This window comes from Triturus cristatus, chromosome 11 (assembly GCF_964204655.1).
Source record: "Triturus cristatus chromosome 11, aTriCri1.1, whole genome shotgun sequence".
Lineage (NCBI taxonomy): Eukaryota > Metazoa > Chordata > Amphibia > Caudata > Salamandridae > Triturus > Triturus cristatus.
The window spans coordinates 95,582,502-95,607,563 of record NC_140594.1 but is presented as its reverse complement, the minus strand read 5'-3'; the positions used below and the strand labels follow the sequence as shown (position 1 = coordinate 95,607,563).

At 45.4% G+C, this 25,062-nt stretch overlaps 1 protein-coding gene across 1 annotated transcript in view; it reads right to left on the bottom strand.

Moving 5' to 3' along the window:
* LOC146783302 (allantoinase, mitochondrial-like) overlaps positions 1–23,936 on the bottom strand; it is a 1,087,389-nt gene extending 1,063,453 nt beyond the window's left edge. The window contains exon 1 of the mRNA XM_085636065.1: positions 23,628–23,936. Coding sequence (XP_085492191.1) covers positions 23,628–23,661 — 34 coding nt within the window. The 5' untranslated portion in view covers positions 23,662–23,936. The remainder of the gene's footprint in view (positions 1–23,627) is intronic.
* Between the last annotated feature and the right edge of the window lie 1,126 nt (positions 23,937–25,062).

Sequence of the window (25,062 nt, the reverse complement as noted above, 5' to 3'; positions counted from 1 at the left end):
AGTCATACACGGATGCTGCAAAAAGAATCTTCGAACCCTCATCCTCCGCCAGCCCAGAAATTTACTAGAAGACATTCTAATCATGGCAAGATCGCTCGACTTGTCGGATGCAAGAACGATGGGAATGGACATGTCCATCACTCAACAACCAGACAAATCTGCAACCATCAAAACAGAACGTGCCAAAGCGATCCGCACCCTATGCAGAGGGAACCTAGGACGATGGTCAGCAAAGAACACAGCTGGGTCACAGTGTGGATAGGGCAGACGAGAAGAACATCCCCAAAAAGACTGCCCCACAAAAGGGCTGACATGCTGGAAATGCGGCACCCCAAACCATTTTGCTGTCGCGTACAGAGGTGGTCCAAGAAACAGAGGGGCATAAATGAGGAGACCGCCATTGAAGGCAGTAAGACAACTGTCCCTCGAAGAACCTGAATACGCAAAAACAACCAGAACACTACCACGACAGTGACACTGCCTGGAAGACTCGTCCACAGAGGACGAAGGCAAATGTAACCTCATCTCATTCGCCAGTGACTTGAAACGCCCACAGCCTACATGCGTCATAGAAATCGCTGGGTCCCGAGACACAGCATTAATTGACACTGGAGCCTCTGTGAACGTAATAGGGAGCCAGCAGCACAAACAACTACAACCGAAACCCCTGCTGACCCCATCACATGTCAAGATCCTCACCTACGGACGCCAAACACCCCTGCCCCTGAAAGGCAAAATGACCGTGCAAGTGAATTCAGATGGCCAAGAAGTTACAACGACATTCCACGTAGTAGGAAGCCACACGGCTGAAGATCTAGGCCTCGTCACATTCACTCAGGCAGTCAAAACCCTGCAGACAGACGATATCCTGGAGTTGTTCCCACAACTATTCAAAGGACTAGGAAGCATGAAAAGGCCACCCTTCAAGCTACACAAAGACAAAGCAATTAAACCAGTAGCACTGCATCACAGACGCATACCGTTTAACCTATGGCCACTGGCCAAACGAGAACTTCATGATCTGGAACAACAAGGAGTCATCAAAAATGTCACTGGACCGACTCCTTGGGTTTTGCCTATGGTCATAGCTGAAAAGCCAAAGCAACCTTGGGAAATAAGATTGTGCATTGACATGCGCCTGCCCAACCAGGCAATCAAACGAGAAAGGCATCTAACCCCGACTGTTGACGACATCATAGCTGACCTGAATGTACCCCGATGGTTCTCCAAGTTAGATTTCAATGAAATTATCAGTTGAAGCTAGCCGAGGAGAGACGGTATATTATGACATTCTTGACCCACATAGCGCTATGCCGCTATAAACGACTAAACTTCAGGATCTCATTTCGCTGCCGAAATATTCCAAAACACTATCCGAGAAATTTTCTCAGGCCTCTATGGAGTATTAAACTTCAGTGATTACATTTTAATACAGTCATCAACCATTGATGAACACCACCGACACCTTCGAGCAACTCTACAACGACTCTCTGATCACGGAGTAACCTTCCACAAAGACAAATGCTCTCTGTTTCTAGAACTCGATCGAATTCTTTGGGTATGTCTTCAGCCAGGACAGTTACCAAGTTGACCCACCATAATCACATGCCATACAACAAGCCGCAGCTCCAACCACAGCATCTTAAGTTCGAAGCTTTCTCGGAATGGCCACGTACTGTGGGCAGTTCATACCCAAACTATCCATGATAACTGAGCCGTTGCGAGCCCTCATGAAGAAAGACGCCACGTGGAAATGGGGCAATGGAGAAGATGAGGCATTCCAGAAAGTCAAAGAAGCGCTACTGAGAAAGACCACCATGGCGTACTTCAATGCCACCTGAACAAACGAGCTCCTAGTAGACGCTCCTAGTGTTCTTAACCCAAGAAACAGAACCTGGCAAATGGGTGCCGCGCGCATTTGGGGGCAAAGCCCTCATACCAACTGAGGCATGCTACTCCCAAATCGAAAGGGAAGCGTTAACAGTCACCCATTCATAGTCATGACTGACCACCAGTCACTGATCCCCTTATTTAAGGGCACAAGTCCACATTCCCCGCCGAGGAACGAAGGCTGGACAATACAATTACAACGCTACCAGATGAGACAGTGATCACAAAGTGAGGACAGAAATGTATGTCATTATGGTTTCCCCATGGGCATGCCCCGTGCCCTCACCATCGAAGACATCAAAATGGCAACCAGCAATGACCCTGTGCGACGCAATCAAGTGGAATAGGCAGGACAGAGAACGCCTTGTGAAACTATGGAAAGTACGAGATGAGCTAAGCGCAGCAGCGGGAGGCCTAGTGCTGAGAGGATCCCGAATTGTGATTCCTGTGTGCCTCCAAGAAAGAGCGACAGTTCTTACTCAGGAACGCCACCAAGGGACAGTGCCAATGAAGTCACGCTTGGGAGAAAAAGTGTGGTTCCCCTTGTTAAGAAACTGTTGACCTTGCCAGCTAACAAGCAGCCAGGAGTCACCAGCTCCTGTAATAACTGAAGCCCCTACCACAACCGCATGGTCGCGGGTGAGCCTTGACTTTGGGAGCTTTTCTGACGGCAGGGTGACCGCCATACAAATTGACAGCTACTTCAAATATCCAATAGTAGAAATAATTGCATCCACTTAATTCGCACATCTGCAATCTGTTCTCGAGAAAACATTTGCACTTTTTGGTTTGCCCCACAAACTCAAGACAGACAACAGACCTCTGTTTCAAGGCAGAGAGTTCAAAGACCTGCTCACGCTAATGGGAGTTCACCATCACTGAATCACTCGACAATGGACGCAAGCCAATGGCGAAGCTGAGCGCTTCATGCGCACGCTAAACAAAATCCTACAAATTGCAGTGGCAGAACAAGCAGCTCCTGAAACTGCGTTACAACGGTTCCTGCAAGAGTACCGCAGCACCCCTCACTGCACAACCCAGAGGTCACCCTGGTCTCTGATGCGGGTCGTACACCGGAGAGACACTATTCCTGTGGCTGAGACCTGGTCCCCAGAGCAATACAAACCTGCAAGCACTCAAACCCGACGGGCAATGAACAACGATCAAACCAGTTGGCGGAGGAGAGCCAAAACCTGCATCATCCCCCCAGGGAACTCAATCCTGATTTGGAACCGACGCATTGGAGTGAAATTCAGAACAGCCTATGAACCAGGGCTGTGGACTGTCCTGGAGGCAAATGGAACTGCCATTACTGCCCAACGGGGGCAGAAATAATCACCTGAAACATCTCCTGCTTCAGAAAGGTCTAACAACCAGACCAGGAAGAAGTTGATCCCAGACCTGCAGAAGGGGAAGAGTCGTCAGTTGGAGACACATCATCACTCTGCACTGGAGATAAAGACCCGGCAATACATGTCTGACCCTTGACCACAGTCACTGACACGGACAAGGATGTGGTCACATCATCACCACACAGCCAGCACGCGAGCTAGAGGTCCAGCCAGCTAAGGTAAATTCTGAGACCAAACCCAGCCCCCAATCAAAGATTTTATTTGTTAACGTTACTGTTCCTTTCAGAACACTAACTTGGGAAGGGATGTAATGATCCGAGTCCCATGAGGGCAGGACCAGGTGGCCAGCTTGGAAGGGCTCACACACAATATATCACTCTCTGGCCTGGCATGGCCAGAAGGCTTAAATAAATGAGCAGAGGTTGCTCATGACCATCCGCTCATACCAGAGAACCAGTGTGGGTATATAATTCATTGAGCTGCGATACTAGACCCAGGCACTGGGGAATGGCCTTGTAACAGATTCCAGCACTCCAGAATCCAGCAGTGGAAGTGTGCAGTTGTCAGGATACAACAGGGAGCCACTATTTTTTTATTTGGCTGAGAGGCAGCATGCTCTGATAAAGGCAACATCTTGTTGGCCAGGAATCTGCCAGGGGAAACAGCATTTACAACGCAGTCCCCACAACGTGGTACCATTACAACGTAGTTGTTACAACGACCACGTTGTTACCAAGCATACCATCACATCACAAGTCATTTCAACGACTTGCTGTAGTGGGCGCACTGGTATTGGATTTAAAATCCGACATCTTCCATGCTGTTGTGCAAACTGGAGTAGGAATAGTAAATAATACTATTCCTTAATCGAGCGCGCCCCCTACAGCAAGTCGTTGTAATGACTTGCAATGTAATGGTATTTGTTCTAACAACACAGTTGTAACGACCACGTTGTAATGGCATGCGATGCTTTCGCATGCGTAGTAAACAGCCATATTCAACTGCCAGATCACATGATCTTGGGAGGCCTTCCGATGCCATGGCCTCGTGTTTTGGAAAAATAAATGAAAAATATGAAAAAACAATTACATTATTGCCAGTTTTCAAATTGTTTGCAAGAACACATTTGGCCAAAAAAGACAACAGTATGGATGGGAAAGTATGAATATGGCTGATGGCCTCTGATTGGGCTGGTTGTGCCTACACCACCAGCCAGCCACTTGGCACACTGCCGATTGACCTATAAATGAGGTCCTAAAACAGCAGCTACTTCAACCCTCCTATTTTACAAGAGACTCCATCTGAGGCTGGAGTATCGCACTCTAGTGAGGTTCAAGAGACTCTGTGATGCTATAGGTCCCAATGTTCATGATTTACCTAAGACTCTATGTTAGGCTGCTACAAGATAAACCCTTATGAAGTATGTAACACTGCATGTAAGAGAGCAGGGCGGCTCCGTTATAAAGTTCAGGATTATAGGTGATGATTTGACCCATTAAATATTAGGAATAGAACTCTCCCTTCTTTCCTCTTCTTTAAGAAACACCTCACAGGTATCTCACAGGCACAGCAGTAGCTGTCTTCATGCAGATTTGAGGCATGGAGAACCTTAACTGATGTCATTACATTATTCCTGTGTAGTTGGGACCTTTAGATTGCTGATGATTGGGAGACTTAGTCTCAGGCTTAGCGGAGAATGGCAACCATGCACAGGTTCCACACCATGATAAGTGTCTTTTCTGTTCCTGCACTGGTATTCGTGAGGTCTAGATAATGAAAAAAGGTCAATGTAGTCAGAACTGCATCTCCTCCAGCTGTAAACGAAGAGGACCACAAAGCAGGAAATGGAGTCGGTGAGAGTTTTACACAGAGCAGGGGAACCCTACGCTTGACAAAGGGAATAGGATGGAAAACTACTCCACGCCTGAGAAACATAGAAACGGGGAGGGGATAGGAATGGTTTAAGTATAGCCTGGAAGATAAAGAAGGAAATTACCAACTGAAACACAAAGATTACTATGGGCCTAATGAACAAAAAAATTCTTGTCTTTTTAATAAGTCGCAAACCGGTTTGAGAATTGTATTATGGGGGAGGGATAAACTGAAGTGTAAAAAACAAGGTTTCAGTAAAAATGCGTAACAAACCCAAAAAAATTTAAATGGACTAAAATACATCTTTTGGGGATATTACAAAATGCGAATTGTTGGTATGTCAATGTAATGAAAAGTTGAAAGAAGCCAATAGCCACAAGCAGCCATATTGCATGTACAAATTAACAACAAGGGGAAACAGGTAGTAATCATGTGGAAAGTATAAAATGTTGACTGAAAGGTAGATCAAACTTTCACAGTGGTTGTACTCTGTGATGGTGGAGAATAGACATGCATTGGTAACTCTACAGTGCAGAAGTAGAAGGCAATAAGGTATGTTTAGCTCGAGAGTTGCCCCGTTTTATTTGACAGAGGAGGAGGTTTATGCCAGATACAGGGTGAGTAAGGCAGTCCTGCCAAGTACTACGCATCAAGTGTTAGACTAACGCATTTCAGTGTGTTGGCCTGCATCTCTGCACTGAAATGCATTTATAGCGCCTCCTGAAGCTGTCAAGTCCGAGTGCTGTAATTAGCACAAAGGAAAGCAGGGCCCGGTTGCGCTGCTCTCGCAGCCACAGACTAGTCATGTGACTGACAGACCCGCACTGCTGCAGGCCTGGCGGCTGGCTCAGCTCCATTATGCATTCACATGACATGATGGTGTCACGGATAATGCAACAAAGTGTCGCACATTCACCCGATGCCGAGACGGGGCTCAGTAATATAGGGTGGGCCGCCTGCGCCGTGAGGTGAGTGGGGGGGGGGGGGGTAGTAATAGTTTCAGAGTTAGAGTGGAGTCAGTGGAGACTGCCGTCGCTCACACCGCTATATCAAATATCAATCTTTATGGTCCTTATCAGGCTTCCGATAACTGCCGGGAGCTGCTCGGGCTCTGTGTATGGGCTGGAACATGCGAAGAAACAGGGAAATATAAACAACAGCACTGGCCTGCCGAAAACAGCACATGGAGCATCCATTGCAGGCAGCCCCGACCTTGCCTTGTGTTCCGGCACTGCAGTTCATGAGGAGATCAACTGCCTTTGGCTATTTCAGGTGGTGGATCTGCAGCTTTCCTTTTCCCTTGAACGCCCACCACCAACAAAGGAACTGTAGCCAGCAGCTTTTCCATCCTGCTTAGATCCCTCCTCCAAGCTCAAAAGCCATGCTTACTCACTGTGAGATGTGCTCACAGCAGCCAGTACACTATAGCTCCTGAATGAGGACCCAACCGAACCAAGGCCATCAAAGTGACACAACCAGAGAAGGCAGCTTAGCGCGCTGGCAGTGAGTGTCACTGCATCAACCAAGCAAGCCAACTCTCTCAGCAGCACACACAGCCACCTACAACCAGTCTACAGCACTGCTGTGTCCCTCTTCCCAATAACCTGCCAATGACACTCTCTGGCTCACTATGACACTGCAGGAACACACCTCATGGTGGCATAGGTGAGAGCCCAGCAGGACACTGAATTAGTGCAATGGGATATCTGTGAGTGTGTTGGAGTGGAGTCAATTATGTCTTGATGGCCCAAATATTATGTATTGTTCAGGTGCATATATTGGGGATTTATAGATCTTGAAAGCAGGGTCCGATTGGGAGGTTGGGATTTCGGGCATTGGATGATGGGCCAATAGATCAGGCCCAGGTGTTAACCAGTGTGTATTTACCCTTAGAGCCTCATCTGTAACTCCACCTGAAGGAACACATCATACAAACCAAAGCTGCTGTAGCCATAGAAAGCTGTGCATTTCATACAGCCTGGTCGGTCCACTTGTGCACAGAATGACGACGGACCGTCCTGGTTGAGTACCCCATGTGAGGCCTTTGTCCCCTCCAAATTGGTCATGTGCTTGGGCCTGTGGATCCTCTAGAGATGCCTGGAGCGGCACTATGTTTGAGGTAGTGAGGGGGGTAGGGGATGAGGTGGAATAAAGCAGTTCTGTTGCACCGGTGCCCCAGGTGGTCTGCTAACGTTAACTCAGAGGTCTTCAAACTGTGGGGTGCGCCCCCCTGGGGGCGTGGATGGGTTCTCAGGGGGGCACAAATGCGTCTGCAAGTGCATGTAAATGAAGATGCCCTGGATGTGCAGCAATGTTTATTTGTTGCATTTCCAGGCAGTCTTCATTTACTTCGAACGCTTGTGAGAACTGTGGTCAGAGTGCCATGGGGGTGGGGTCAGGAAGTGTGCTGGCAGGGTCAAAAAGGTTACTAAAAAACACAATCATTTGCAATACAATAGGTCTCCCATTTGTGAGAGTTAGAGCTATTCTATTGTAAATTATGTTTCTTGACGAATTGCTGAAAACAAAAGACGTTTATGTATTTTTATTTTTGCCCCATTTCAATTCCCGACCTATGTGAGGATGGCTGAAGAATGTATTTAACTAACATCCTGCTAACAGCAAGAGTACCGACACAAGTGCTTCAAAACCCATTGAATATCATTGAGTTAACAAGTAGCTGTATTTATTGTGCTGCATAAACTTCAATAGTTAGGCCTTAATTACAGACATTCCCGAATCTGGTGGAAGTTGTTTGTTTCTGCTTGAATCATGATTATAAGATATATGGTAATTACAGAACCACACAGTATTGGTAAATTCAATTGAGTTATTTCCTTTGAAGTTTACACGCCCACAACACGCAGAGGGACTTGCAGGGCACTGGGTGGATTGGAAGGTACTGCCATCTTCACCCTCAGAGATTTGGGAGTGATATTTGCTTCAAAGTGCTGAATTTGTGGCAGAGCAGTTGCTCCAGGGAAGCATTAAGCCTCCCAACTCACCCTGGTGCAGGGACAATAGACTTCAGCTGCAGGTTGGGCACTGGGAAAGAAATGCAGTCAGAGGAAGAGGTATTAGCCATAGGGGTCAAGCTCATCGAAGGGCACTATGGGCGAGTTTAGAGGTAACAGGGAAAAGAACAACAGAAAATAAGAGGAGAATGGGGGAATGAAAGGAAGGCAGGCTTGGTCCAGGGTCAGACAGGCCGGTTTGGTGCAAAGAAACATTGGAGTCAGGAGAAAGGGCAAAAGGAAGGGCTCATTACTAGCGGAAGTTGTCAAGATGAAGTTAAATAGGAAATTGTTAAAGGGGGTGGGAATTGTTTAGCAGCAAAGGGAATAGTTATTGTTTGTTAGAGTGCTGTGAGGACATATTAATCTGCACGGCAATAAGCAGATGGTTGGTTTCATGTACCTGAGCTCGAACGGCCTTATGACAACAGCAACAAGGTGTCCGTGGTGATCCCGTCTCAAAAAGCCCTAAATGGCTGCTGAATCTACACTCAACACATTAGAAAAACATGGCAGAAGACCACAAAAGAAGTGAATTGTGCAGCAAAATAAACAGCAACATACATAGAAGTAAGTTCACATAAAAACATAAGTGTGCAACAAGAACGCATTTGTCTTCCTTTACTGCAAAAAAAAGTAGAATTATCAAAAATGCAATTAATCTATCCTTCAGAATAGAATGTAAATACTAGTTCACAGCACTGAAGAATTGGATGTGCATTACTAAGCAGCAGATGATGGATTATGTAGCAAATGCGGTAATATAAGTGGCCTTTTCCCCCCGTTTGATTTCCTTTAAAAAGGCCATTTATTAGTGAAGCAGGTACTGCTGCTAGGTGTGTAAGTGGCCACTGCTGGTTATCAATAATTAAGCAGATGCAGCTAAACTGGGGGGGGGGGACTAATACATCACAATTAACATTGTCTACCTTTAAAAAAGGGGCATGGGATCTTTATTTTCCTTTTTAGCATTAGGACCGTGGGCACCTTTGCAGAAAAAAGGGAGACAACATGTGGGAGCTTTTTTTTTTGAAAGGGAAACAGAACCCAATTCAAAATCGGAGTAATGGTCAGGCATGGTGGTGAAGAGGTGAAAGATGCAGAGGAGATAGCCTGCTACTCAGGACAGCGGTTACCAATAACACAGCAGGTGTAGTTGTATTGGGGTCCAAGAGTGTGAGGGGCTCACAACATCCCAATTATGGGGAGCAGTCTTTTTGGGACCATGCCTATTTTTGTTTGATGCATTTGGTGTTTTATAAGTATCAAATTTAGTGTGGTTTATGAGCTATAGAAAACGTACTCCTGAAATAGTCTCATAAGCCCCTTCCCTTGCACGCAGCCATGTCCCTCCCGCTCTCCCATTTATTGCCTTAAAGTTTTGGAAGGGGACTGTAGGAAGGTGGAATCTGACTATATGGTTGCCCCCACTTTTTTCCTGGTGTTTGCATGGTTTTTGACTAGTCTGGCTGGGATCCTGCTATCCAGGACCCCAGCCTATCTGCTTACTCCCCTAAATGCTTGGTGTGCATATTAGATGCACTAGTGATTGGATACTGTGGTACCTCATGAGCCCCTAGTATATGGTACCTTAGGTACCTAGGGCATTGGTACTTCACAGGCCTACCTGGGAAGCATTCACAATCTGACACCACAGGCCTGCTACTGCAGCCTGTGTGAGGTAGTGTTAGCACTCCTCACTGAGGTATAGGTTCCTATATCTCACCATACACACACATATAAACCTATCAGCCACCCCTATAGCAGGCCCTATCAATCCTGAGGGCAGGGTGCTTGGTTTACTATGTGAGGGGGTGTTTCTGCCTGAGCAGGACCCCTCTGCAGCTGGCAGAGTCTATTCTCTGCTGCTGTTTGTGGATACGGTTAAACCATATACTCTTAAGTGCATTATAACCTCGCGGTAAATGCTAACTTTGGGATGGCTGCATCAAAACATGTCGTGTTTGGTGTCAAACAACTTGGAATCATACCCCCACACCAGTAACTGGTGTTGGAGTATGATCCCACCCTTCTAGAGGAGACGATATGTACCCACTGTACTAAACGGTAGAAATCTCCAAGAGCCCTGGCATCACAAAATGGATGCCACCAGCACAGACACTGGGCTGCCCTCCTGCTGCTGACCGAAACTCGCAGTGGAGGAAGCCCAACAAAATGCATCCTGTCACAGGGAGGTGTCACCACCTCCCAGACAGGATTTAGTGTATTGGAGCTGGGTGGGTGCACTCTTAGAGTGCTTTGAAGTCCTGACTGGGGGAGCAGTAGGCTCCTCTGTGCATATGCCAGCTCAAACCGGTTAAGGTGCTACCTGCCCCTGCTCTGGCGCGAAACTGGACAAAGGGATGTGGGTGTAACCACCCACTACCCTGACCCTCCTAGAGGTGTGGTCATGGAGCTAGTCCCTCCCCTATCTTCACTATAAGATAGCAAGCATTGCCAATGCAATTCAGATTAATCCTGGACAACGCTCTACAAAGAAGAGTCCTGGCCCTTCGACGTTCCACTATCTTTGGAAGACTGAAGAATCTCCCTTGGAGTCAAGGAGTGACTCCCCTGCTTGGCAGGCACCAAAAACCTCAATCAACGGTTGCAAACTTCACCGCTCCCGCCGGAGTCCGAAGTCCCTGCGGCCCCAGAAGCGGATTTCCTGACCTCTTGATGGCCATTTTGAGTCCCCAGCGAAGCTGTGGCATCTGGACCCCACGAGTGATGAGGGACTGCAATACCTGGGAACCGTGCACTGATTTCGAGTGCAAACCCTAAACAACATTTCACAAACTTGTGCTTTGGACCACTCATGGCCCAAGTCCCTAGCAGGTCTTGTTCCAAAAATCAGTGGCCTACCCCATCCCGAGTGACCATGGGCTCCTGTGAAACTTTTCCTGTGAAGGCGTCTTTGCGGTTGCTTGCCCGTTGGCTAGTGACTCCCCCGAAGACTTTCTAATCAACTTCAAGGGCTCTTCTGGTTGCTCCGGGCCTGCCCTCACTTACCTTTGCTGGGTAAGTCCATCAGACCTTGCTGGTCTGCCCCATTGTCAATCATCAGTCTACACAAGACTTGCAGTTGCCAAGGCTTGTTGGCTCCAATTCAGTGGCTGATACTGTCATCAGCTGCAGACCTTGTGGAGCACTCCAAATCCAGCTGCTGGTCATCGTCGATCCCTCCTGGACCTCGTGAGCGAAGAGACAAGACACCATCGACAACCTGAAGCGACGCAACATCGGTGGTCATCCATCTTGCTGGCCACCGGTCACTGGCAAGTGACTGTGAACACTGTCCCTTCAATTTTCAGCTCCTCTTCAACTTCAATCCACCTTCGGATTCCAGCGGGCGCCTCTCCAGTCGTCACAAGCAGCAAGTCTTCAGTGATCTCCATTGAAAACAGCATCTCGACCCGACATCAAAAGACACCTATGCACCCGGCTCCCCTGGGTGAGGTAACTCGTGCACTCTGGTGCCCAAGTGTGTGTTGGCCCTCGAAATACTAACCTTGTAAGTGGCTTGCTTGTTGACTTCTTCGAAGTGCCCTAAAACTTTAAAATACAAACCGCGCCTTGCTCCATTGTAACCTATAGGAAACCCGCGGCTGTGTTTAGACACTGCACGCGTCTCCCGTGGGCTTGTTACTTACCTGCTAACACTGCAGTAGTGAAGCCACAGCGATTCCCAAGGCCCTAGGCTTTGTCATTTTGCAAGTCGACTTTGTTAAACCATTTTCTTAGTATATGGTCTGGTACACCCCTAGGGCTCCAGGCATATTTGTGCTTAATTTATTGAGAACTGTTGACATTTGAATGTGTATCTGGGTTCTAATCTCATAAAGAGATTAGTAGAGTGTATCTAGAAATAAATACATATATATTTGATATATATACCTGTGTGGTGTCCTTTTCATTTGGTAATTCAAGAGATTATAAGGTAAAACAAGCTGCTTTACATTCCTCAAAAACTTAGCCTGAAGGCTGCTCTCCACAGCTACCACTAGGATAGCTTTCTTTAAAAGGTTGTCTTAAACCTATCTACCATAAGAGTCGACTTGGATTGGTGCAAGGTGGCCACTATAACTAGTGACCAGCATATGTCAAGCCAACTTCTCACAGGGGCCCGATCTCAAAACATTTTGCTTAGGGGGGCTCAGAGCAAAAAAGTTTGAAGACCTATGCATTGGACATTTAGAAGTCTCCACGGCCATCGATAACTTTTTGCATTACTCTGGCCTCTCGGGTTTCAAGCATCCCAGGGGGTGTAAAGGCTGAGGCTTGGGGTGGATATGGGACCGGTCCAGTTAAAAACAGTGAAGGTCCCTACCACACCCTTCAAGTTGGAAATCAAAACAATTTTTCGACGGTATGTAAAAGAACCCTAAAGGTAATACAAGTCTGCCATGCAGTCCCATTTACATTTTCCTTGTTTGACTTCATGCTGTATAGTATATGCAGGCCTGCTTACTAAGAGTATTTAACTACACTAGATGTGGCGCATCATCGGAGTTGCTCCTAAGGGTTAGTGGGAGGTCAGATTGTGGAAGGGGTTATTGACTGGGCAAAATTGAGTGCTCCTATGTTGTGTGAAAGTAGTGTGAGTTTCACTCCTATGAAGGTGTTCAAACAACACATTCATTCAATCGTTGGCCTCTCTGCAGTGCACAGAACGAAGGCCACATTTGTGCTATTTAGAGTTACAAATATAGCTGCGAGTAAATGAAATGCTTAACTGTATTGTATGTTCCTCTGATTATTTCAGTAGTAGAGGTGCCCCTGGTCAACACTGAGGTACTTTATTAGATTTGTGGAGTGCCTTGGCACAGCTGAGTGTGATTGCCTGCACAGGAATAGGCAGGAGTAGCTGGAGTTGGTTCAGCACTGGGTGACAGGCAGAACTTTAGTGGGAATGCACTGGAACAAGAGTGAGTGGAACCAGGCAATGAAAGCACATGGAATGTGAATGGGAAGGGCACAAACAAGGCATACATTTGCTTATTTACGATTCTCACATAACACACATGCAACAGTTGATGTGCAGGTGCTTTACAGCAAACCCTACTTTGTCTCCAGGGAGGGTTACCCAACTGAGCCAGTGTAAAAAGAATAATAATAATCAAAACTAAAAAAAAGGTCAGATTCAAAAGCATCACTTTTGGCACACATTCGTTTTACACAATGTGTGCAATACAGCGTTTTACAGCTCACACTAAGTGGGGCAAGAAATGCACCACATAAATACTCTGTGACATGAGTTTTGTCTGCTGCCTTGAAGTGCAACATACAGTTCCATCGAGATTAGGGTGCATCATCCATTTATGGGGTGGATGCAGCAAGTGCAGGTCTGCATTTGGGAAAAGTGCATTGGACCAAGGCATGCCCTTACACAGAGTTCAGGAAACACACCACAGCTCTGGGGAATGTCCCAGAAGAATGGTTCCCCACTTCTAGAGGAAGCAGGAAGCCCACCCTTGTTAATGAGGACAATACAAGAGGCACAGCCATGTGAGGAGTGAAGGCTGCAGACACAAACAGGTCTACTTGGTGCCAGTGGGTGTCGAGGAGCATGAAGGTGGAGAAGGCACAGACCTGCTCTACTGAGGACTCCTAGGTGTGAATGGGTATGCTGTACTTCTGTACAAACAAGCAGGCCTGTATGCTTAAATGCTTCCCTTTTCAGTTATTGTCCTGGAAAAAACATTACCTGTAGTGACAGGCCTTACAAGTTTTAAAATACTGAATGTACCATAAATGTTTCCAAAATGTAGCCCACATACACACATCAAGCAAGGTTTCATGATACGTCATAATCTGCAAATATAAGGCGGCTTTTTAAGGGTGCCTGGGGCGGGCCTATTTTTGGTTCCTATCCAACCCTGCTTGGGAGAGTACTGGAAACCTGGTCCAAGGTGGTGGGTAGGACCGGCCGAGTGTCTGTCACTGCAGGAGGCCCTAAGACTGCTCAGGATTGTGTCAGGACTCCGTGTACCTGATCCTCCCGCCCTCCCACTGCAGGGAGGATGGAAGGTTTATAGAGGTCTTTCTGGCACACACCTCCTCCAACATGAACCAGGCATATTTGAAAAACTGTATTTTACAAGGATTAGCTGCGAGTAAGAGCCAGGCCGTTCCTACACATGATCTGGTTTTATGTTCACCACGTCTCCTGGCATCAGGGAGTTATCAAAGCACTTTTGCAGCAGCAGGAATCATCTCCCAGAGTGCACTTTCAATGGTATTTAGAAAATGTCTTGATGCAATGCTAACCAGGATAAACGATCATAAGAAATGTTCAAATACCCCAGATGATTTAAGAACACCAACATTAAACATTATCAAATTGGAGACTTTCCTGATGGCATGGGTTGTGTAGATAGGAAACACATACTTATATGGTGTCCCTCTTTTACAGAGTTTATTTACAGAAATAGAAAAGGCTGGTTTAACAACAATGTGGTCCATAATACATTTTCTTTGTTACACAGGGAACACTCATGAGCCGTTCTGCTGTAATGGAGTTCAAGTAGCCGAAGTGCAGTTTAGATGATTTATTTAGTCTTAGTTGCAAGTTGGTAAATCCATGACCAGCAGCCCCACCGGGAGCAGCCTGCCTGCTGCTCAGCTCATACTCCAAGTGTCACACTTCACCTCACAGGCACCCCAACATTCCACTCCCCATTACCACGCCAACATTCCATGCAGCACATGCCCACTCACTGAGCATCTGGGGCCAACGCAACAGAGGAGAAGCATAAATACATACACACGATGCTGCACTCTCATTTTTCAGCACTGTGGAATTAACTGTTGCAAGGCAAGGGCAGACATGGGAAATGCAGTGTCACGTGGCGAATGCCAGAATGTATTGTGCTGTTTTATATATAAATAAATGTTGAGCGTTATAACTGGACACATGTTTGTTTGTTATAGAGGATAGTGCTTACGCAGTTAACTCATGTAGTTTCACTCCATACCTTAATCCACATACTTAGAGTAAACGTCGCTAAAATCCAGCTAGAGGAGTCACGAAAAGGACATCCGCGATTCTAAAGGACAGATTTCATTGTTCACACAAAAGTGATGGAGAATTACAATACTGCACCGACTGTTGTCAAATTATATCAGTATCATTATACTTTATAACATATGGATGCGCAGGGGAAACAATGGACAATGATTCTGATGAAGAGGAAGGACCACATATGGACTGGGCATTGTGACTCTGGTGGGGGAAGCGCATGTAGAACCCAAATTACAAAACCCTTATTTCCGATTTATATTTTTCTATTTAATGAAAATGAATACAAACTAAATTATAATTGTGACTTTAAATACGTTTTTTTTATTGGAAGGAATCACATCATAAATACATCAGATAGGCATTCTTTAGAATCACACACTGAAAACAACTACAAATCCTTTCCACCTTTCATATCAATAATAACCATCCTCATCAATACTTTCGGCAAATCCTTCTGCTGATCCCTGTTTACACTTCAGCATTGTACATTTTCTCTAACAGGATTTTGATTTTGACAATCTGGATAGCTTATATACCCCCTATACAATATTTTCCTAAAGTGTCTGGAATTTTTTTTTATAAGAACCAGCCCTCATTGCATATCATTTCTCACATTATTTTACTTTCATCAACTTAGACTTACACTGACTAGCTGTCAGTATTAATTTAGCTTTCCAGTTTTGAAGAATTAGAGACCTTGCCACAAGAGTAACTATAAATAATTTTTCCCTATGGCTGAGAGACGAATCTACACTTAGGGGCATATTATCAAGAAACGGCGTTAAAATTATCGCCGCTTTAGCAGCAGAAAACTGCTGCTAAAGCGGCGATAATGGGCTGGTGTCAACATGGGCTTCTATGGGAATTCTCAAGCGCGTATTATCAAGCCCATTATCGCCGCTTTAGCGGCAGTATTCTGCTGCTAACACGGCGATAATTTTAACTCTGTGCTTGATAATATGCCCCCAAGTGAATAATCCATCAGTGTTAGTTGCAAATCATCTGGAAAATGAAAATCGAGTATAGTGTGAAAATACCGGCGAATGATTCACAGCACTCTAAGAACATGGGAAATCCCCAAATCAAATATGTCCAAATGCCTTCCACTTCTATAGTACACCTAAAACACTTTGCTGGTACACGTTGATTCATTTTGTTTAAAAAACACAGGAGTCCTATATAATAACAATTTAACGGAGAATTGCTTGCTCCTTTCAAAATATTGAACTTGTATTTACCGTTTTCCATGTATCCACTGTAATTTCAAACCCTTCTTGCTTTTACCATTTTAGGCTCGCTCTATTAGTTACCTCTACCTCATTGACCTCTGTAACCTCAGATTCCAATATTTTACCGATCTATATGTGCTTGCCTCTATAAGGTCCTCCGTGAGGTAAAGTACAGTAATGCCGCTGCCTTTTACCATAAGCATGAGTAAATCAGAGTCACATCGCGGCTGATTTCCCTGATTCAGAATGCTCCTTTACCGAAGTCTTACGCTGTATAGTTGGCATTTCGTTTTATGAAAGGAACCGCTCAGGGCCCACCCCCAATTGAATGTGCTCAGTATTTCGGGCCATATTTACAATGATGTAACGCAGCGCGGTGCTGCGAGCCATTCGGCTGTACCGTGCTGTGCTACTTTCGGAGCAAAGGGATACATCTTAAATGCAACACTATGACGTATCCCTGAGCTCTTTCCTTCACTTGTGCACAACTGGCGGCTATGCGCCAACGCAGGCACCCTTGCACCATGGTGAAAGGGTGCCTGCATTGCGGGGATGATTGTTTTTGAGCAGGAAGGGGCACCTTCCTGCACAAAAACAATCACAAGAGGTCTTTTCCTCTCTCTATGTGTGCTGCAGAACGCAGCATGCATAGAAAGAGGAAGTAAAGTATTTCTCCTCGTTGCGCCTCCTTGGCGCATTCCCAGATTTACAAAATGATGTAAATCTGGGAATTCAGCAGAATCCATGGGTGTTGCGTGGGAACAGCCACAAAAACACACATGGAAAGTGTTATACTCTACACCTGTATCCATCACCTGTTCACAGCTGTTTATCTTTGCCTGTATTGAATGCTGTGGAATGTTAGGTTGCCTAGTTACTAGGGATTAGAACGGTGGGGAGTTGAGAGGAGAGGAGAGCGGTTGGTGTGGGAGGCAGTTGTCCTGGCTCTTGTCTGCTGTGCAGTTTTGTCAAATAAACTTCAATTCAACTCCACTCACCTTGGTCGTGATTACTACAATTTATTGGTGACGATCATCTCTACTGCACAGCAACACGCTCTACCCTGCGTGCAACGGAAGCACTGAAGGCCATGAACTCTCGTTTTCAACCTGCCAGGCGGTAAAACTGTTCAAGTTTTTCGTTTTCACAAAACGGAAATCAGCTGCTGTACCCGTCTTGCTCGTGGAAAAAAAGAAAAAACTGTTCCGTGTGGGCGAAAAGGGTGTTTCACGTCTCGTCGTAGGGGCACTGATTTTATTCTTTCGTACATTGACTTGAGATCCCTTAACAAAGAAATATGGGTTGATTTCCACCCATTACCTAAGATCTCTGATCTTTTTGCTAGTGTTAGAGGGTCTAAGATTTTCTCGAAACTAGATCTAGCAAGCGCTTACCACCAGGTTGAATTGGAACCTGAATCTCGTCCACTCACTGCGTTTGTATCTCCACTAGGTACTTTTCAGTACAAACGAATGCCCTTTGGTCTGGCCTCTGCGGCTTCAGTCTTCCAGCGGGTCATGCAGAACATGATGGGAGGGATATCCGGTGTACTCGTTTTTCAGGATGACGTTTTGATACATTCTAAAGACAGTGTAACTCACAACTCTATTCTTGAAAAGGTACTATTGACTTTCCAAAATCATGGTGTTGTTGTCAAGCCAGAAAAGTGCATGTTCCTTACTGAGGAAATTGAATATCTAGGTCATCTTATTTCAGGTGAGGGGATCAAACCAAGACAAGGATTGCTTGATGCTATTAGCAATGCTCCAACGCCGTGCGATAAAAGTGGTGTAAAGTCGCTTTTAGGTTTATTGGAATTTTACTCAAAGTTTATACCAAATTATGCGACCATTGTTAGGCCCATCAGTTCCTTACTTTCTAAAGGATGTTCATTCGAGTGGTCGTCTCAATGTGAAACGGCTTTACAGTTTATAAAGGAATCTCTCGTTAAAAGTAATGCTTTAAAGCCTTTTGACCCGGTTTTATCCTCCTGTATCACGGTCGACGCCAGTCAAGAAGGTCTAGGCGCTGTGCTCACCCAGAATAGTTCGAAAGGGGAGAACACTATCGCCTTTGCTTCAAGGGTTTTGAGAGATGGCGAGCTCCAGTATTCAGTTATAGAGAAAGAACTTTTAGCTTGTTTGTGGGCAATTGAAAAATTTCGAACATATATTTGGGGAAAGCGGTTTCTATTGAAAACTGACCATAAACCTCTTATTTCTATTCTCGGGGTGGAAGTAATAAATGTTGTTCCCCGAGGATCCTCCGTATGGTCTCACGTCTTATGCAGTACCATTTTGATGTGGTACATATCGCTGGAGGTAGGAATCTCAGGGCGGATTTTTTCTCTCGCTTTCCTGTTAAAGATGACGAACATGAGAAGTCTTCTATTGAAATTGGTGAAGAAGATTCCGACGATTGCTTAGTAGCCTCACTTGATTTAGTTGAACATGGGGTTCAATCTGCTGAAAGTTGGATTAGAGCTCTTTCAGATGATGATATTCTCCAACGTGTGTGTGGTTTTGTTAAGTCAGGTTGGCCAAAGGAACGGTCTCTTCCTTATTCTCTACAGCCCTTTTGGAAAATTGAAACAGAGATTTCTCTTGAAGATGGTATTCTGTTAAGGGGGGAGAAGCTCATAGCTTCTCAAAGTCTTAGGAATGACATCGTTCTTAAGGCTCATGAGGGACATTTGGGTTCCACTCTCACGAAAAGACGTGTTCGGGAATTGTTTTGGTGGCCCGCTATGGATAGCGATATTGATAGTGTTGTCAGTCACTGTCACATTTGTAGGTCTGCTGACAAAGGTTTAAAAACCTTCACTCCTCCTCTCTTGCCTATCGAATGTCCATCAGAACCTTGGTCCAAAGTTGGCTTAGACGTTATGGGACCTCTAGAGATCCTGCCTGGTGGATGTCGTTTTATCCCGTCCTTGTTGATTATGCTTCAAAATGGCCTGAGATAAAACTGGTTAAAGAAGCTTCCACCAAGAACATTATTCTATTTTTGAAGGATCTGTTTTTGAGGGAGGGTTTTCCTGGGAGTATGGTCACTGATAATGGTTCACAGTTCACTAGCAGTGAATTTGATTCTTTTCTAAGATCGTGTAACATTCAACACACCAGGAGCTCACTTTATCATCCCCAGTCGAATGGTTTGGTTGAGAGACTGAACAGGGTTTTGGGTGATTGCATCAAATGGGCTAAGTCAAGTAACTGTGATATTGTGAATTCTCTTAATAGTATGTTGTGGTTCTACAGGACCACTCCGCATTCAACAACTAAAGTGTCTCCTTTCGACCTACTGAGAGGAAGGAAGCCCAATACAAGTTTTAAGCCAGCTTGGATGAACAAGTGGATTAAAACTGTGCCGGATATTGACAGTCTCATGCTGTTAGTCAAAGAGAATGTTTCCAACTCTCAGTCCAAACAAAAATCTTGGTTCGACAGCAAGAGAGGTGTGAAAAGTGTGCCTCTAAAAGTAGGAGATCTTGTTCGTGTTAGATCGCCAGTGCACGTAAGAAAGGGGGAAAGCAAATTTGGTTCTCCAATTTCTGTCACTAGGTTGGGTAGGAACTCTGTGCAAGTGGAAGGAGGTAAATGGTGGAATGCCAGCAAAATTGTAAAAGTTAGGATTACTCATGATGTCTCTTCTACTGGTACACAGTCATACAGCAGTGGTGGGAGTATTACTCCTACTGGGTTAGGTAATGGCAAGTGTGCTGTTCCTTCTTCTTTTGTTCTCAGGAAAAGTTCTAGACCTAGAGTGATTCCCATGAGATACCGTATTGCTGTGTAATGTTTTGTTTGTTTCTTACAGAGGCTCTACCAATCGTTTAAGTGTAGTACTTTTTGAAGTTTTCTGTTCTCTCTTCTATGGATAGATTTACAGTTTTTTTTGTTAATAAGGAAAGGGAATGTAGTGCTAATTGTGTTATTAATTTTGTGTTTTTTTCTGTTTTCTCTTTTTCCTTTTTGTTTACTGTTTTGATTTTGGAATGTTAGTTCTTAAGTACAATGTATATTTTGTTATTATTGAGGAAGGAGGATATGTTATACTCTACACCTGTATCCATCACCTGTTCACAGCTGTTTATCTTTGCCTGTATTGAATGCTGTGGAATGTTAGGTTGCCTAGTTACTAGGGATTAGAACGGTGGGGAGTTGAGAGGAGAGGAGAGCGGTTGGTGTGGGAGGCAGTTGTCCTGGCTCTTGTCTGCTGTGCAGTTTTGTCAAATAAACTTCAATTCAACTCCACTCACCTTGGTCGTGATGACTACAGAAAGCTCCTTTCATGCAGAGAGCTGCGTGAAAAAGGGCCGTATTCACAAGGGGGCTTATTTACAAGGCCCTTGCGTCACTTTTAACATGGGAAAAGTGACGCAAAAGTGGCACAAGGGGCTTGTAGATCTGCACCAAGGACACAAAAATCCACGCAGAGTGGCTTTATGTGTTCATTTAAATACGGAACACCACACTGCGCTGCCGGTGCGTCACAAAACTTGACGCACCAGCGGCAATAGGGGCTTGTAAATATGCCCCTTTGTGTTCATACATCTTCCCCCTTGACGTCACACCTCCCTCCATCCGTGCTTTCCTTCTATGTATGGTTGCAAGTGTCCTGAAGGGAACCATTTCCACTTTACAGTCGTCGGGCTTGCTGATTAAACTTCCTGCAAAATGTGGGCTGGTATGGCAGTGCTTAATTTGTGAAAGAAAGAGTGGCGGTATCGATAGCGTGACCAGAAGTCCCGGTTTTCCAAGTACTGTCCCGATGTCCCAACACTTTTCTTAATTTTGAACATATGTCCCGGTTTTTGGGACAGAGTTAAGTCAACCTGTCAAATGGAGAAGTGAAAGGTGTGCGCTTATTTAGTAATTTGTCTGTTTCAGGCAGTGCAGGAGGATATCAGCTGAATGCATGCTGCAGCAGAGGGGAGACAGAGGGGGGAGGATGGCAGGGGGCCTAGAGCAAAGGTGATGTCATAGCTAATGTTATGTAAGCATAAGTTATATGGCGGTATTAAATACGCTGCCCCCAAGCAAAAAATCGGGACATGCCAGTCATCATTAAGGCCAAAGACTTTAGTCCTACTTTTATGTATGGCCTGTCTTGGTTTTTTCTTCTGAAAATCTGGTCAACCTAGGTATCAAAGCTTCGCTCAGATGCTGGCAGCAGAGCAATAAAAAATGCCGGCATGCCGAATACCAAGGTCGGTAGTCTTTAATCCACTACCAGACACTCCCTTTGCCTTTTTCTCGCTCTTGCACGTTCTTGCGTTCTCCCTTTGTGCCGGTTTTCCTGTCTTTCTCATCCTCTGTCTTTACGATCTGTTTTCCCTCTTTTGTGCTCAGTAAATATCTGAGGTGGAAAAAAAAGTGCTGGTCCCCAAAAATAAGTTCAGGTGGCCTTCACCGACAACCAGGGCCGGCTCTAGGGTGGAGCGATCGGTGCCACCGCACCGGGCGTTGACTTTTTGACAATGTATGCTATCATTTTAAAAGCACCTGCTGCGGCGTTCCTGGCCTCCAGCAATTTTCAGACATCAATTAAAATGTTAAGATAACTTTGGGGGTTAATCGTCTTCCTGGAAAGAGACAGAGGTTTGTCTAATGGAAGTTTTGACTCATCCTAAGGTAGTGCAGATGATTAAAATGCCTGCTGCTGAGAACATGTACCATGCAGATAACGAAGTGCATATAATGTAAATAGGTCAGTGGGCTCTGTAAGAGAGCTCCTTCTTTTACTTGTCGTTTAAATATAGAACATTGAGGCATTAACTGTCATACTAGAGCTGCATGCAAACTGCAAGGTATTTGTTAGAGCTATGTTTTTTTGCCCAGTCTTTCATCATCCTAATCTTGTGAAAAGGGTTCATTTGGGTAGAAAACAATTATTATTATGAAAGAGAACCCCTAACAATGTTGTTACGTTTTAAATTCGGAATTTGTACTTTTCCAGAATAAGGCCTCTTAAACTATATTGCCTACCAGTAACGGTGACATGTCCACCTTGTAGTCCTATCTGATGTAACATTTCCTATATGCTGATTTACACACATATGATTGTCTCTGTGCAAAGTGTGTGTGATGTAAAGTGCTCTGACACCTTACACTGGTATGAGTGGTGCTATAAAAACTAAATGGCACTGTTAAAGGGTGCTAGTGAGGGAATCCGTGCAGAGGTGGTCATTGGGGAGGCGCCAACAGATACTGTCGCACAGGGCGCCACCAGCACTTAGACAGTGGTTATGGAGACTTGAGGGGCACTGTTAAAGGGTGCTAGTGAGGGAATCCGTGGCAGAGGTGGTCATTGGGGGGCGCCAACAGATACTGTCGCACAGGGCGCCACCAGCACTTAGACAGTGGTTATGGAGACTTGAGGGGCACTGTTAAAGGGTGCTAGTGAGGGAATCCGTGGCAGAGGTGGTCATTGGGGGGCGCCAACAGATACTGTCGCACAGGGCGCCACCAGCAATTAGACAGTGGTTATGGAGACATGAGGGGCACTGTTAAAGGGTGCTAGTGAGGGAATCCGTGGCAGAGGTGGTCATTGGGGGGGCGCCAACAGATACTGTCGCACAGGGCGCCACCAGCACTGTGACAGTGGTTATGGAGACTTGAGGGGCACTGTTAAAGGGTGCTAGTGAGGGAATCCGTGGAAGAGGTGGTCATTGGGGGGCGCCAACAGATACTGTCGCACAGGGCGCCACCAGCACTTAGACAGTGGTTATGGAGACTTGAGGGGCACTGTTAAAGGGTGCTAGTGAGGGAATCCGTGGCAGAGGTGGTCATTGGGGGGGCGCCAACAGATACTGTCGAACAGGGCGCCACCAGCGCTAAAGCAGCCCTGCTGGCAGCCACCCTTTGAAAGTAAGTCCTGTGGTAAGGCGACAGGTGGTAGTGGTTGCTTGACCCACCCTGGTCAAGTGTTCCCACATAAAACTAGTTCTTTCCCGCGTGGCCTCCGGTCCACCTACTTCTTACCTTCCTTCAGAGGGAGCTGAAGCTCTGCTCCTCCAGTACGTCAGGCCACAGGTGAGCATGGTCTCCTCGAGGCCACTCTTGCGAGGGTGGGCCTAAGTCAATGTAAAGGTCAAGCAGTAGTGGTCTCACGAGTCACGCCCTCGTATGTGTAAATGCCCAAAATGAGTCTTCTCTGTCACAACAGTAGGCTGACCACTGTCTCGGCTAGGAACCACTGTCATGGGGAAGGTTCTAACAAAAAACAGTTCTTCAGCACTTACCTGTAAGACTGGTCGCTGGTTGTTTGAGAGACATTCTGACCGTGTGTGGCGTCTTCCGGCTTCAGACTGTCTCCTTTCTCTCAGTGTCTGCTCAACTGCTTACAATCTGCTCTGTTCTCTTTGCTGTCTTATTTCTCCGGCTTAAATGATGTTTTCTCTATCACTTTGTTCTGTCACTTTGTCTCTGTTTTTTTTCTCTTTTCCTCGCTTCTACTTCCACCCTCTTGCTGCTCGGTCCTTTCTCCCTCTTTTCTTTATCGTGAGCCTGGATCCTTTCCCTTCTCTCACTCTCCCTCTATCCTGTGTTTCTTTATTTTGTTATCGGCTTCACTGTCCATACTGTTGACCTCTGTTATCTCTGTTGACGGAAGGGACAGGTCCAAGGTCCAGTGACTCTCACTCACGACGCCCTCACATTTTGCTGATGCAGCACATTCTAGCAGTTAATGCTTCACAGTTTTACACTTTGTGAGAACCCCAAACAGGGGTTGAGAGGAAGATAACCACACAAGTCGGGGAAACGGACTTCATGTAGCTCATCGAACATTACCGATACTTTTTGTGTTTTATTTATTACCCACAAACAAATGTCAGGGATTCAGCGTCGAGACGCAGCATCCAGTAAAATAAACATAAATCATATGATTAGGAACGCGCACCACTTTAAAGATGCAGGGGATGCGCACAGCGTTCGGTGGAATACACACCTATCACTGCAGGGTACAGGTCAGTATCCTTGGCATGCCATCATCATAAAACGAAAGTGAGAGACTGATTAGCGCATATAATGCACAGTGGCATCATTCTTTTAAAACACATTTTATTCATTTTCACTAGTTATAGTACATGAAAAAGAACTTTTCGGAATAGCTTTTGTGCACAGCAGGATTACACATATATTCACTGAAAAAACCATAGGTTTCACACACGTTATAGTTAGGAATTAGCATTTAAAAAACCTTGCAAATTCACTGAAAAAACCATAGGTTTCACACATGTTATAGTTAGCTGGACATTTCTCTCATACAAAACCAATGAAATTCCCCCGTTATAGTTAGTTCAGCTAACTCTAACTCGCGCCCCCGCAATGCACTGCTGATGACGTCACATATTACATCACTCATGACATGGTCAGTGACATCACTCATGACATCACTGATGACATCTCAAATGACATCACTGATGACATCATCCAGTGAATGTCTGTTTTTCTGAAAATTAAATATGTTTTATATATGTATATCTCAAGGTCGATGGAAGAATAAATGGGTATATAAGTGTCTAAATGGATGATTTGTTTTTGAAAAATTGATTGTATAACTGACTGATTAAGTGTATCATAGTGAATACATTGCTTAGTGAGTAATGTTTAAATATGTAAATATCTGTATCAGTCTCTCACTTTGTGTATAAGTGGCTGCATGGGTTGGTGAGT